The sequence below is a fragment of the Zootoca vivipara genome, chromosome 13, assembly GCF_965207765.1.
Source record: "Zootoca vivipara chromosome 13, rZooViv2.hap1.1, whole genome shotgun sequence".
In the NCBI taxonomy this organism is placed as follows: Eukaryota; Metazoa; Chordata; class Lepidosauria; order Squamata; family Lacertidae; genus Zootoca; species Zootoca vivipara.
This window is the reverse complement of record NC_142596.1, coordinates 20,292,738-20,307,722: the sequence shown is the minus strand read 5'-3', so window position 1 is coordinate 20,307,722 and position 14,985 is coordinate 20,292,738. Positions and strand designations below refer to the sequence as shown.

Genomic DNA, 14,985 nt, shown 5'->3' with positions numbered 1-14,985 from the left:
TTGGATTCAACCCAGAGGCATGTAAAATCACCTGCCCTGTAAGCAAGGGGAGAGAAAGACAGCAAGACGATCTGTCATTGTCTCCACCTCTTTAAATAGGCCATTTTAAAGCCCACATTCACTACTTAATGATTTGCTGTTGTTTCTATTCATCTGACTTAAGTTGCTCAGGGAGCCTTGTCTGGGGAAGAAGACTGCCATAAAAATGTGTGATGTTCTTGTAAGCATTCGGAGGTTGGAACAGGCTCTCCTGTGTTCTCCTACTGTAGATTTTTATCAAGGGGTTAGAGAATGCATCGTTTATCCTCTCTTGAGGCAGTTTCCTGGTCTTTCCATTAATGTCCTTTTGTATATCTTCCTTGGGAGGACTGATCTATTACCGAACAGGTGGCAACATATCTGAGGCAACGTGTCATCTCTCTCAGACCAGTTATGATAAATTAGTTCCTACCTTGTCAGTGTCAGTAATTAATTAGTGCTACTGACATTCTGATTTAGGGTTGTAACCAGCTAAGTTTTACTCAAGAGTAGACCCACTGAAATTAATAGGCCCGCGTAAGTGGTGTTCATTGATTTCAGTGTGTCCACAGTGAGTGCATTTTGCATTGGATGCAACTCATAGTGCAAAGGCAAAACGTGTCATTTTTACTGTTGCACAACAGATGAATCCATCACATCGGTTTTGCTAATCGAAACAAACTCGTGGCACAACAGACAGAACAGGCTATTGTGCAGTGAAGTTACCCATCACCTGCTTATGTATTTGCTTGTGCTACATCGTTCCACCAGTGCAAAACATTTCACCAGAGGAACAAGTATGCTCTTAAGTGATGCTTAGCATTCCAGTCGATACAGCCCTGTATGTTTTGCGCTTTGTTTATTGGTCAGTCGGCTGTAATGAACACTATGATTGACAAATAAATAAATAACACAGGAAAGTGCCTTATGGCAGTTCAAATTATTTGCCGTACCCTTTCTGGAACCTGCTAAAATCCTTCTTTGTCTACCCAGATCTGTAAAGATGATACGTGTTTCAACATGCAATTTTGTTATGTATATATTTTAAACTGCTGGTTTTTATATTTTCACAAAAAAGTTAACTTGTTTTTAACTCTCAGCTTTTGTCAACAGTTTCAGTGGATAGTATTCAACTAAGTTTTACTCATTGTAGACCTTCTGAAATGAATGGCCCTAATTTAGCCATGTGCTCATTAAGTTCAGTGGGCTGCTCTGGAGTGGAACTTAATTGAATACCACCCAGGTATTCTGTTTTAGTTTACATAAAACATATGTTTCAATTTACATCAGCCACTTAGACATTTCTACAGCTAAGCGGCATGCAAATTCTGTTGGCTAAATAAAATTCTGTTAAACAAACAAACTGCCTGCGACTTCATACTTCTCCATTCATATTCCCACATTTGCTTGCCGTTCTGCTTCCCCCCCCCCCCAGGTTCCAACTTGGAGTTTCCTGAATTCCTGTGCGAGTCTCTGGAAGTCTTGTGTCTCAATGACAACCATCTAGACTCTGTTCCGCAGTCGGTCTGCCTTCTGAAAGGCTTATCAGAGCTTTACTTGGGAAAGTAAGTTCAGATGCCGCGAACAGTGGGAAAGGTGGCTGGTGTCATGGAAACTCTTGCTGCTATCCCTTGGCAATCCTTGAATGTTTCATCTGACCCTCCCTGTGTGCTCTGCAGAGGCAGCGTGGTGCACTGGCTAGAGCACAGGGGCACAACCTGCACCCCTCAGCTTGTGCCTCTTGGTCTAATTTCAAAAGCCCTTTGCCAGTGACCAGTTTAGGAGATATCTGACTGACTGCTGGAGGAGAGAGAGGGAAAGGGCTGACCTTGCCCACTCCCCCGCGCCCCCCCCCCGGCCTTGCATACCTCTGGCCCCTGACAGATCATCTCTGAGGGGGATTGCAGCATTCTGCGAAAAGAAAAAAAGAGTGTAATTCACACGGAACATTTAAAGGACTATGATACCGCTTTGAACAGTCATAGCTTCCCCTAAAGAATTCTGGGAGCTGTGGTTTGTTAAAGGTGCTGAGAGCTCAGTTGGTAGAGCATGAGACGTTTACTCTCAGGGTAGTGGGTGCGTCACGTTGGGGGGGGGAATTCTGCATTGCAGGGTGTTGGACTAGATGACCAACTCTATAATTTTATAATTCTGGGAGTAGTTAGAAGGCCCCTGTTCCCTTGCAGAGCTACACTTCCCAGAGTTCCATGTGGAGAGGGGTTGGTTGTTAAACCACCCTGGGAACTCTAGTTCTGTGAGGGGGAACAAGGGCCTCCAACAACTCTAGGACTGGGAACTCACACTACCGAGAAGGCCCTCTGCCTGGTTTTCCTGTAACTTGGCTTCTCGCAGTGAGGGAACCGCCAGAAGGCCCTCAGCACTGGACCTCAGTGTCCGAGCAGAACGATGGGGGTGGAGAAACTCCTTCAGGTATACTGGACTGAGGCCATTTAGGGCTTTAAAGGTCAGCACCAACACTTTGAATTGTGCTTGGAAACATACTGGGAGTTTGGCAAGGGGCAGGTGATAACTGCAGCACAGCTTGGCCAACACATTTACATTAATGCATTCTGTGTGGCCCCCAAACCCCAAGAAATTTCATTAGTTCAATCACTTCTTTCCATTGGAATTCTTTAAAGGTTTACACCCAAGCTGGGGTCCTTCACATTTCACCTCAAATGTTTGCATTCGTCAAAATTTGGTGGCCATCATCATGTAGATACCCTGTTTCTCCTATTTTAAGACGTAGTCATAAAATAAGCCATAGCAGGATTTTTAAGCATTCAAGGAATATAAGCCATACCCCGAAAATAAGACATAGTGATAGGCACAGCAGCAATGCCGGCCATGGCAGGAGGAGGAGGGAAAAAATAAGACATCCCCTTAAAATAAGCCATAGTGGGGTTTTTTGAGGAAAAATAAATATAAGACGGTGTCTTATTTTCGGAGAAACATGGTACCCCTCTAAAGGAAGGTTGATTGGTGGGTGGGTGTGTTTATTTTTTTGCGCAGTAATGCCGGCATACAAGAACTTCCTCCTGAACTTGGCCAACTGGTTAATCTTTGGCAGCTGGATATTGAAGAGCTAAATATTGGCAACCTCCCTGCAGAGATCAGAAAAGAGGGTGAGTCTGCTTCCTCCTTTGATTAATATCGACTGTTTGAACAGAGAGAGAATCCAAACCCAGCCTGGGGCCAGGCTGCAGTTGTTACAAAGTGGAATTGTAAACCTTTCCATGCAATCCAAATTCGACTTGATCAGTTTGTTCTCGGGGCAACCTTTTTCTGTCATGAGGTACCGTGTTTCTCATATTTTAAGGCATCCCCAAAAAATAAGCCATGACAGGATTTCTAAGGGTTGGTGAAAAATAAGACATACCCCGAAAATAAGCCATGTCGTGTAGCCCCGACCGAGCGAGAGGCGAAGGCGCGGGACCCAGCAGGAGCTCCCTGCCTGCTTCCCCGAGCCGTCGCGCATCGGGGGACAGAGCCGAAGATCGGCGGGCGCTCCTTGCTGGGCTTGACAAGCCCGGCAAACAGCGCCCGCCGATCTTCGGACCTGTGCTGTGTGACAGGCAGGGGTGGGGGGAAGCGGAGATCGTTCTCCGCTCTCCCCCCACCCCCGCCTGTCACCAAAGATCGGCGGGCGCTCCTTGCTGGGCTTGACAAGCCCGGCAAACAGCGCCCGCCGATCTTCGGACCTGTCCTGTGTGACAGGCGGGGGTGGGGGGGGGGAAGCGGAGATCGTTCTCCGCTCTCCCCCCACCCCCGCCTGTCACCAAAGATCGGCGGGCGCTGTTTGCCGGGCTTGACAAGCCCGGCAAACAGCGCCCGCCGATCTTCGGACCTGTCCTGTGTGACAGGCGGGGGTGGGGGGGAAGCGGAGATCGTTCTCCGCTCTCCCCCCACCCCCGCCTGTCACCAAAGATCGGCGGGCGCTCCTTGCTGGGCTTGACAAGCCCGGCAAACAGCGCCCGCCGACCTGTGCTGTGTGACAGGCGGGGGTGGGGGGGAAGCGGAGATCGTTCTCCGCTCTCCGCCCACCCCCGCCTGTCACCGAAGATCGGCGGGCGCTGTTTGCTGGGCTTGACAAGCCCGGCAAACAGCGCCTGCCGATCTTCGGACCTGTCCTGTGTGACAGGCGGGGGTGGGGGGGAAGCGGAGATCGTGCTCCGCTCTCCCCCCACCCCCGCCTGTCACCAAAGATCGGCGGGCGCTGTTTGCTGGGCTTGACAAGCCCGGCAAACAGCGCCCGCCGATCTTCGGCCCTGTGCTGTGTGACAGGCGGGGGTGGGGGAGAAGCGGAGATCGTTCTCCGCTCTCCCCCCATCCCCGCCTGTCACCGAAGATCGGCGGGCGCTCCTAGCTGGGCTTGACAAGCCCGGCAAACAGCGCCCGCCGACCTGTCCTGTGTGACAGGCGGGGGTGGGGGAGAAGCGGAGATCGTGCTCCGCTCTCCCCCCACCCCCGCCTGTCACCAAAGATCGGCGGGCGCTCCTTGCTGGGCTTGACAAGCCCGGCAAACAGCGCCCGCCGACCTGTGCTGTGTGACAGGCGGGGGTGGGGGGGAAGCGGAGATCGTTCTCCGCTCTCCGCCCACCCCCGCCTGTCACCGAAGATCGGCGGGCGCTGTTTGCTGGGCTTGACAAGCCCGGCAAACAGCGCCCGCCGATCTTCGGACCTGTCCTGTGTGACAGGCGGGGGTGGGGGGGAAGCGGAGATCATGCTCCGCTCTCCCCCCACCCCCGCCTGTCACCAAAGATCGGCGGGCGCTGTTTGCTGGGCTTGACAAGCCCGGCAAACAGCGCCCGCCGATCTTCGGCCCTGTCCTGTGTGACAGGCGGGGGTGGGGGGGAAGCGGAGATCGTTCTCCGCTCTCCCCCCACCCCCGCCTGTCACCAAAGATCGGCGGGCGCTCCTTGCTGGGCTTGACAAGCCCGGCAAACAGCGCCCGCCGACCTGTGCTGTGTGACAGGCGGGGGTGGGGGGGAAGTGGAGATCGTTCTCCGCTCTCCGCCCACCCCCGCCTGTCACCGAAGATCGGCGGGCGCTGTTTGCTGGGCTTGACAAGCCCGGCAAACAGCGCCCGCCGATCTTCGGACCTGTCCTGTGTGACAGGCGGGGGTGGGGGGGAAGCGGAGATCGTTCTCCGCTCTCCCCCCACCCCCACCTGTCACCGAAGATCGGCGGGCGCTGTTTGCTGGGCTTGACAAGCCCGGCAAACAGCGCCCGCCGATCTTCGGACCTGTCCTGTGTGACAGGCGGGGGTGGGGGGGGAAGCGGAGATCGTTCTCCGCTCTCCCCCCACCCCCGCCTGTCACCAAAGATCGGGGGCGCTCCTTGCTGGGCTTGACAAGCCCAGCAAACAGCGCCCGCCGATCTTCGGACCTGTCCTGTGTGACAGGCGGGGGTGGGGGGGAAGCGGAGATCGTGCTCCGCTCTCCCCCCACCCCCGCCTGTCACCAAAGATCGGCGGGCGCTGTTTGCTGGGCTTGACAAGCCCGGCAAACAGCGCCCGCCGACCTGTGCTGTGTGACAGGCGGGGGTGGGGGAGAAGCGGAGATCGTGCTCCGCTCTCCCCCCATCCCCGCCTGTCACCGAAGATCGGCGGGCGCTCCTAGCTGGGCTTGACAAGCCCGGCAAACAGCGCCCGCCGACCTGTGCTGTGTGACAGGCGGGGGTGGGGGGGAAGCGGAGATCGTTCTCCGCTCTCCGCCCACCCCCGCCTGTCACCGAAGATCGGCGGGCGCTGTTTGCTGGGCTTGACAAGCCCGGCAAACAGCGCCCGCCGATCTTCGGACCTGTCCTGTGTGACAGGCGGGGGTGGGGGGGGAAGCGGAGATCGTTCTCCGCTCTCCCCCCACCCCCGCCTGTCACCAAAGATCGGCGGGCGCTGTTTGCTGGGCTTAACAAGCCCGGCAAACAGCACCCGCCGATCTTCGGACCTGTCCTGTGTGACAGGCGGGGGTGGGGGAGAAGCGGAGATCGTTCTCCGCTCTCCCCCCATCCCCGCCTGTCACCGAAGATCGGCGGGCGCTCCTAGCTGGGCTTGACAAGCCCGGCAAACAGCGCCCGCCGACCTGTGCTGTGTGACAGGCGGGGGTGGGGGGGAAGCGGAGATCGTTCTCCGCTCTCCGCCCACCCCCGCCTGTCACCGAAGATCGGCGGCCCTGTTTGCTGGGCTTGACAAGCCCGGCAAACAGCGCCCGCGTGCACTTTATTAAAAAATAAGACATCCCTCAAAAATAAGCCATGTCGTGTTTTTTTGAAGAAAAAATTAATATAAGACATGACTTATAATATGAGAAACACGGTAGTTCATAAAGGTCCCTTCTGTGTTGCACATATTTTGTGTTGCCCATGCGGCAGCACATTTAGGGATGCTGCTGATGTGGTTATGGATGTTTTATTTTGCACTGTTACCTTTTGTCTGACTATTTCTGTGAACATGTTTTTAAAAGTGACATATCAGCGATATGGTGGTTAGGGACGGGGAGACTGTGGTTTGAATTAACGTACACATTTCTTTCAAAGCAGTTTCTCCTGATGTAATGCATTTTTGCATGTTGCTTTCACTGAAATTGCTTTTACGCACATATGTACCTAATATATGCATTTTTGTATGCATTGTTTCGTTTGAAGAGCTGCATTGCAAAATTCGAATAATTGTGGGTTTTGAAGGATGGTTATGTTTTGGATCTCATATTGTTTCGGAAAGTGTGCATTTGATAGATTTGCATTTAAATGTGAACTGAATCGAATTTCTCCCCCAGTCCTATGTGGCAGCATAAAAATACTTTTATAAATAAGTCCACAATTAGAAATTACAGTTCCTTGGCCTGGATGAATCAAGTACGCATTCATGTCCATTTTAAAAGGTCATGTTACAGCATTCACTTGAGATTTCCCTCCCACCCCCATCATTTTAATCCAGCCTAATCAGCCCCCAAGGCTATTTGCTCCCTCGTTAAAAACATTTCTATTTGAATTGGGAATTGTTGCCCCCACCTATGCTCTTTAATTCAAGGTGTGTTAAAACAATTCTTGCAAATTCCTCTTATACTGCTGTGATCAGTTAAGCAGTTTTTCCATCCCTTCACTTGCTAGGGCCCAAGACCATTTTAGCTTACTTGCGAGCCCAGCTACGCAAAGCAGAGAAATGCAACCTGATGAAAATGATTGTGGTGGGTCCTCCGCGCCAGGGCAAGTCCACACTGATTGAGATCCTGCAGACAGGGAAAGCTTCCCATTCGATGCCCAGCGATGGCACCATCCAGACTACAAAGTGGGAGCTTCAGAGACCGGCTGGACTCAAATCTAAGGTAATACAAAACTTACTCGACTTGGAGTGTCAAGCTCAAGGCAGGGCAGGACAAGGCTTCCTCCTTGTCATAGTGACAAATCAAATAACAATAAAAAAATTCCTTCCAGTAGCACCTTAGAGACCAACTAAGTTTCTCATTGGTATGAGCTTTCGTGTGCATGCACACTTCTTCAGATACCTGAATATCTGAAGAATATCTGATATCTGAAGAAGTGTGCATCCACATGAAAGCTCATACCAATGACAAACTTAGTTGGTCTCTAAGGTGCTACTGGAAGGAATGTCTTTATTTTGTTTCGACTACGGCAGACCAACACAGCTACCTACCTGTAAACAAAATACAGTGGTGCTTTGGAAGTCGAACAGAATCTGTTCCGGAAGTTCATTCGACTTCCGAAACGCTTGGGAACCAAGGCGCTATCCTCCTTGACTTGGTCCAACCCCCATAAAGAGGCAGCGATGTCTTCACCTGGTGCTTATTACCTGATTTGTTTCCCTGTGATCTGCAACCTTTAAAGCTGCCTAAGCTAGTGACCATTACCACATATTCTGGCACTGAATTCCATAAATTAAGAATGTGTTGTGTGAAGAAGCACTTGCTTTTGTCCACTCCAAATCCATTGCCAATCAATTTCATTTCATTTCTAGCACTATGAGAGAGGGATGCCCTATTCAGGGCAGTTGTTTTCTGGGTCAAGTCAAAATGTGAGGGGGAGAACAGGGACAAGCATGCTAGCTGGGCCCTCTGCCACAGTCCCGGTTGCTCTCAAATTTGTGGAGCGTGATGGGGATGGCATTAAATGGAGTTAATGCACTCATCCAAGGATACCTGAAGGCGTGTTTCCACTCCCTTCGTTCAGCCCTGGTGCTGAGATCCAGCTCTGAGGGCCTTCTGGCGGTTCCCTCACTGCGAGAAGTGAAGCCAAAGGGAACCAAGCAGAAGGCCTTCTCAGTAGTGGAACCCACCCTGGGGAACGCCCTCCTGTCAGATGTCAATGAGATAAACAACTATCTGACTTTTAGAAGACTACTAAAGGCCACTCTTTTCAGGAAAGTTTTTAATATTTGATGTTCTATCGTTTTATTATTAATAATATTAATATTCTGTCAGGAGCTGCCCAGAGTGGCTGGGGAAACCCAGCCAGATGCATAGCTGCCAAGTTTTCCCTTTTCTCGCGAGGAAGCCTATTCAGCATAATGGAAAATCCCTTAAAAAAAGGGATAACTTGGCAGCTATGGCCAGATGGGCAGGGTATAAATAAATAAATAATTATTATTATTATCATAATCATCATCCCCACTTTTCCCTTTCTTGTGTTGAACTGAACCTGAAGGCAAACACTTTAAGAGGGTTCCATGGCTCAGGTCATCCTTCTGCTCCCAGAGGGCAATAAGGATGGCAATAGAGATGGAGTTGGCACACTTCTTCTGCCCTCTCCTCCTCAACCTGGAAAACAAATAGGCCTGGAGAGAAAGGGAAGATCTGTATCTGCTTTTTTCCACATTGTTCCATGTGTGAGTGTACACACATGGAAAAAGGACTTGTTTTGGACATGGAATTGCCGCTCTGGGGGATTTTGGATAGGACCCTTAGTCCTGTCATCTGGATCCACTCTGAATTTGGCTCGGCCTTTTGAGGCCTCTCGGCCCTGCAGTATGGTAATGATGTCATCGCTGGAAACTTAGGGTCAGCTCGGACTTGAAGGCAGTCCAGAATCTGGGCATCCAGATGGAAATTAATTTGGCTTATGTATTCATTTATATTTAGATTAAGATGTCAAAAGAAAACACCTTTCAGAGCACAGGTGCCCTCACAGCAGAGTGTGTGAAATTCCACAATAAACCATAATAATGTATAACATCGTCAAATCGAAACCACATTGCATCTCTCAAAAATGAACAGGGCCAGCGGTTAATACAACGCAGATTAAAGTGTCGTGTGACTCAAGAAGTAGTTGTTTTTTACAACTGACAATGATACAGCTATGTATATTTCAAGGGGGGAGAGTTCCACAGATATGGAACTGCCACCAATAAAAACAAAATAAAAAAATCCTCCCAGTAGCACCTTAGAGACCAACTAAGTTTGTCATAGGTATGAGCTTTAGTGTGCATGCACACGAAAGCTCATACCTATGGCAAACCTAGTTGGTCTCTAAAGTGCTACTGGGAGGATTTTTTTTATTTTGTTTTGACTACGTCAGACCAACACGGCTACCACCTGTAACTGCCACCAATAAAGTCTTGCTCCTGGTTCCCCTCATTCCAACACCTCTCGTCAACAGACCAGGGAGCAGGGCCCCAGAAGCTGATCTTAAAGCCTGGGCATGCTCCTACAGGCTAGGCAGCCATCAGTTAAACTTGTCTCAAGCTAGGTCATTGCAGATTATAGCCTGAGTATATATTTCTCTGTGTAAAAATTCCTTTTCCAAGCATCTCCTTTCCCACCTTGAGCATCTTTTTACCTTTATCTGAACAGCTGTTAGGTAGTCCTGCTTCGCTTCACCAACAGATTTTGTTCTTTTGTAAAATGTACTGGATGGTTTGAGGGAAAGTGATGGCAATAATGTTCCTCTCCCCTAGCATATGAAGGAAAGGAGAAGGCCCCTTCCCAGCTAAAATTAGCCGTGCACTCTTGAGAGACAGAAAAGGGCCAATTGATTTAATGAAGGAACGGGAGCACTGCTTCTTCCCCATGTCTCGGCAGATGACGCCTGCCTCAGCAGTGAGCAATTAGCTTACATTTCCTGTGGAAGTGATAGCTGCCCTTGACAAGCCCTTCTTTCTTCTGCTGGAGCATGAATACCCATTGATGCCCTACTGTCAAACATTATGAAGCTACTTTGCGGGAGGGAGGGGCGGTGCACGAGTTTATTATGCATTGACTATTATCTCCATGTGATTTACTTTTAACAGCTATGGATGTTGTCTCTCTCTTTCAATGTTTCTCTTTGTCCAATTAGGTTGATTCAGTTGAGTTTAACGTCTGGGATATTGGAGGCCCTGCCAGTATGTCGACAGTCAATCAGTGTTTCTTCACAGATAAGGCATTGTATGTCGTCGTCTGGAACTTGGCACTGGGGGAAGAAGCTGTTGAAAATCTTCAGTTCTGGTTGCTAAATATTGAGGTGAGTAAGGCGTCACTACTGCCTTGCAGGACTTCTCTTTATGTACTGGAGGGAGAATCCAGTGTACCAGTGGAGGTAGTGCAGACTAGTGTCAGAATTTCATTAATAAGACTTTGGGGCTATGTACGCATTAGCAGCTTGAAACACTGTGAGGTGACTTGAAACAAAGTGGAGGAAACTGTTCTCCCTGTGTTTCAAGTCCTGTGTTTTATGTCATGCCAGAGAGGAGGTGGAGATGTCTTCACCTGACGCACATTACCTGATTTGTTTCCTATTCGTGCAACTTCCCCAAAGTCCAGTTCAGTGAAGCTCATCATCTGAGCATGTGCTGTCATCTACGCAGTGGCTGTCTGAAATGTACACACCTCAGCTTAACTGCAGCTTAAGTTTTGAAATTGGTTGGAAGCTGGTTTGAGGGGAACATTTGTCAAAAGATTTCAGGGTACATATTGATTTTGTACTCTGCTTCAAACACCAGCAGTGGGAGCACACTGGAAGCCGAAGTAAACACTGATGTGTACACAGCCTTGGCTAAAACCACCATTCACTTTTACTGTTCCATCTTGAAATTCTAATCACTTTGAACTGAAAACAGACTTTCTCTGGACCTCATGTACACCAACTGTTTACTTCACAAATATGTATTTAAACACTTTCAGTCTACAAGAAATGCATCTGAGAGTGGCAGTGTTCCTCTTGTAAACATTTGCCTGCACATGGTAGAGCCAGGAGGTCCTATTCTCTTCCTTCTTATTTCTTACTGCGTCAAGGATGAGCAAGTTCTGATGGATGCAATCCAGTCTTATGGACAAGTCAATGAGAGTGACAAGGGCCAGATCCACACCATACCTTTAAAGCACATCCAACACATATTTAAAGCAGGTGACTTCCCCCAAAGGATCCTGGGAGCTATAGTTTGCCCCTCACAGAGTTACAGTTCCCATGATGCTTTGGGGGGAAATAACATGCTTCAAATGTCCATTGGATTCGAATGTATAGTGTGGATCTGCCCTAGTCCTCAAAAAAAAATGCTACTTTTCTCCTGCAAACAAATCAGAATGAATATTCAATAAAGGAGGAAACATAAAACTTCTGTGCAAGCTTTGTGCAAAGGAATCAGGGTGGATGCTCAATAAACATGTCACCTTGCATTTGAACCCAGTGAGGCTTCCTTGGGCCAAATAAAAATTAAAAATTCTTTCTAGGCCAAGGCTCCAAATTCAGTTGTGCTGGTAGTGGGGACACACCTTGACTTGATCGAAACTAAATTCCGCGTTGAACGGATCGCCACCCTGAGAGCATACGTCCTGGCTCTCTGTCGATCTCCTTCTGGCCCGAGAGCCACTGGCTTCCCAGACATCACAATGAAACACTTACAGTAAGTACGATGTCACATTCTCCCACACACCCCAAATTCTAAATGCGACAAACTCTCTGCAGGGCTTAATGTATAAAACCAATAAATTGGGATAAGGTTGCAGCTTGCATTGACTCACCAGCCACCTCTTTCCAGCTATATTGATGCTGGCTCTGATGACCCAGCCACTTGGAGATTGAATCAGAATACTGCCATGGTTACAGCCGTGCCTCTGGTACTTAGGCAGTAGATGAATTGGGTCCAACAGCAATCCATACCAGCTAGGATACTTGCAGCCCAAGTATAGCATCCTCAGTACAGAATCTTGGTGTTTGTGATGCTAATATATTGCTGCAGACTCACCAGTGCCTTGGCCAAAGCCCTTTTTCTTTTTTGCAACTCAGTTGTATTGTATTATGGGTTCAGCGTCTTGTGCTTGTGTGGCCTGTGTAAACTGATTTCTCTCCCGGAAAGCCTTTCCCACTTAAACGTGCATCTTTGCCAGCCCACTCACCATCATAGAGCAAGACTTGTGTCTTCTGTCCCTAGGAAAATTCCGCTCCAAACTATTGTCCTCCAAACTTGACTGAGGCTTCTTTCAGAACCTTCTTCTAAAACCCAGTCAAGTCCCAGCAGCCCTAATTCTTTATCCTCTGCTGCCATCTCCTCGTGTAACTTCCTAAGAACATAAGGCGAGCTCTGCTGGATCAGGCAAAAGGCCCATCTAGTCCGACATCCTGTTCTCAAAATGGTCAATCAGATGTGTTTGCAAAGCCTGCAAACATGACCTGAATTCAGCAGCCCTCCTCCCACTGCATATCTCTTCAATGGAATGGAGTGGCAGGCAGATGGTAAAAATGGCAGTGTGGAGAAACAGCCCTTTGGTTGAGTAAGGATACCTTATCTTCGTGGTTTCTCTTTGCAGTGAGCTCTCCTGCAGGACTCTGGAAGGCCTGGATGGGCTGCGCCAGCTGATCTACACCATCACTTGCCATATGAAGGACGTGGGGAGTTCTATTTGCTCACAGAGACTCGTCGGGAGATTGGTGCGTATCTTTCGCTGCAGTGGAAGCCCACGTCAGCTTCGGATGGTTAAAGGTTTCCCGTATGAGCCCTATTCAGAATGAATGCTACTGGCTGTGATGGCTGTGCTCTGCTTCCATACCTAGAGGCAGGAATGCTTCTGTATACCAGTTGCTGGAAAGTACAGGAGGGGAGAGTGATCTTGTGCTCGAGTCTTGCTTGTGGGTTTCCGACAGGCATCTGGTTGGCCACCATGAGAACAGGATGCTGGACTAGATGGGTCATTGGCCTGATCCAGCAGGACTCTTCTTCTGTTCTTTAATACTGGGGACGTGGGTGGCGCTGTGGTCTAAACCACTGAGCCTCTTGGGCTTGCTGATCGTAAAGTCGGCAGTTTGAATCTATGCGATGGGGTGAGCTCCTGCTTTTTTGTCCCAGCTCCTGCCAACTTAGAAGTTCGGAAGCATACCAGCACGAGTAGATAAATAGGTACCACTGTGGTGGGAATGTAAATGGGTGTTTCCATGCGCTCTGGCACTCGTCACAATGTCCTGTTGCACCAGAAGCTGTTTAGTCATGCTGGCCACATGACCTGGAAAGCTGTCAGCGGACAACCGGCGGCTCCCTCGGCCTGAAAGCGGAGATGAGCGCTGCACCCCCTTGTTGAATTCAACTGGACTTAACCGTCCAGGGGTCCTTTAGCTTTAGCATTAATACAGTTCAGAAGCAATATTTTCAAGTGGGGGCTGCACTCTTCTAGCTTCACCTCCATTGTCACAAACAGCAGCTTATACCTGTGAAGGTTTCCTCGCAGCAGAAGTTTGCACCGACTGCACAGTCTTTCAGATTGGAGGTGGAGGGAGCATGAAAAACACCTGGGTTGGTAGTTTGGTGCAGGCTGCTCAGTATAGAATAGACCTGCTCATACATCAATTTACTTCTGCACAGAACTGTGGTGTAACCTCATTCTCATGCAAATGGGGGCAGGAATGTTTCTGATTGAATTATAGCAGCAGAAGGAAACTTCTCTATCCCTTCTCTATGTCAGAGAATTCCAACAAAAGGAGTAGCGGAAATTGCCAATGTTTACTTATTCGTCCCATATCTGGAACTTAAGTCAGTGCAGCAAATATGATCATGCTGTAATGATTGGGACAGAATAATTTAATGACATCAGAACTCATGTAAGTAATATAATTTTGTCACAATTGACAGTGACATGAATAACGTTTTCTTGGCAGAAGGCATACTGCAGTGGAAAGGAAACACTGCTGCTGGTGAAGAAAGTGGGGCAGAATGAAAAACAATGCCTCCTTTATTCACCATTTCCCCCTCTCATTTGCATACTCAGCTTCAGAAACGTTTGTTGGGAATTGGTTTCTGAATCCTCAAATGAATAAATGAAACGCTATGTACAAATGAACGGAGCCACGGCGTTCAGAGCATAATTGGTTTTCAATGTAATTTAACAGATCCCAAGGAGTTACTTGAGCCTCCAAGGATCCATCATAGCTGAACAACTGAACAGAAGTCAAAACGACAACGTACAGTATCTAACAGACAAGGAAATAGAGCAAATCGTAGAGAACACTCGAGGCAATGACATCAAAGACTATGAAGACTTGCAATCTGGTATGCCTGCATGTAGTAACTTATTGGAAACCAGCATGTTCGGTATTTTTGAATGTGTGTCTTTTCTTGTGGGCGTACACTTTGCTTGAGGGTGCATCACATCACCCTGAATTTACAAAAGGACTGGCTGAAACATTATTTTCCAGCTTGACCACTGAGATAATCCACAGGAGTGTTATTACCCATTCAAAGAGTTGGTGGAGAAACCATGGTGGCTTCAGTTACTTACCCAGCAGAGCTTTCTCGTGTGGTCAGCTGGCTAACTAGGAAGCTGCTTTATACTGAAACAGACCATTGGTCCACCTTGCTCAGTATCACCTACACCAGGCATGTCAAACCTGTGGCCCTCCAGATGTTTTGGACTACAATTCCCATCTTCCCCAACCACTGGTCCTGCTAGCTAGGGATCATGGGAGTTGTAGGCCAAAACATCTGGAGGGCCGCAGGTTTGACATGCCTGACCTACACCAGTGTTCTTCAATGCTGGGTCCCCAGATGCTGCT

General features: G+C 48.9%; 1 protein-coding gene across 2 annotated transcripts in view; it reads left to right on the top strand.

Annotated features, from left to right (window-relative positions):
- Positions 1 to 14,985, top strand: part of LRRK1 (leucine rich repeat kinase 1) — an 89,607-nt gene that overhangs the window by 48,130 nt on the left and 26,492 nt on the right. For both annotated transcript variants that reach the window (XM_060282940.2, XM_088657460.1), the window contains exons 13-19: positions 1,454 to 1,583; positions 3,031 to 3,143; positions 7,126 to 7,340; positions 10,306 to 10,470; positions 11,676 to 11,848; positions 12,753 to 12,873; positions 14,323 to 14,482. In XM_060282940.2, coding sequence (XP_060138923.2) covers positions 1,454 to 1,583; positions 3,031 to 3,143; positions 7,126 to 7,340; positions 10,306 to 10,470; positions 11,676 to 11,848; positions 12,753 to 12,873; positions 14,323 to 14,482 — 1,077 coding nt within the window. The remainder of the gene's footprint in view (positions 1 to 1,453; positions 1,584 to 3,030; positions 3,144 to 7,125; positions 7,341 to 10,305; positions 10,471 to 11,675; positions 11,849 to 12,752; positions 12,874 to 14,322; positions 14,483 to 14,985) is intronic.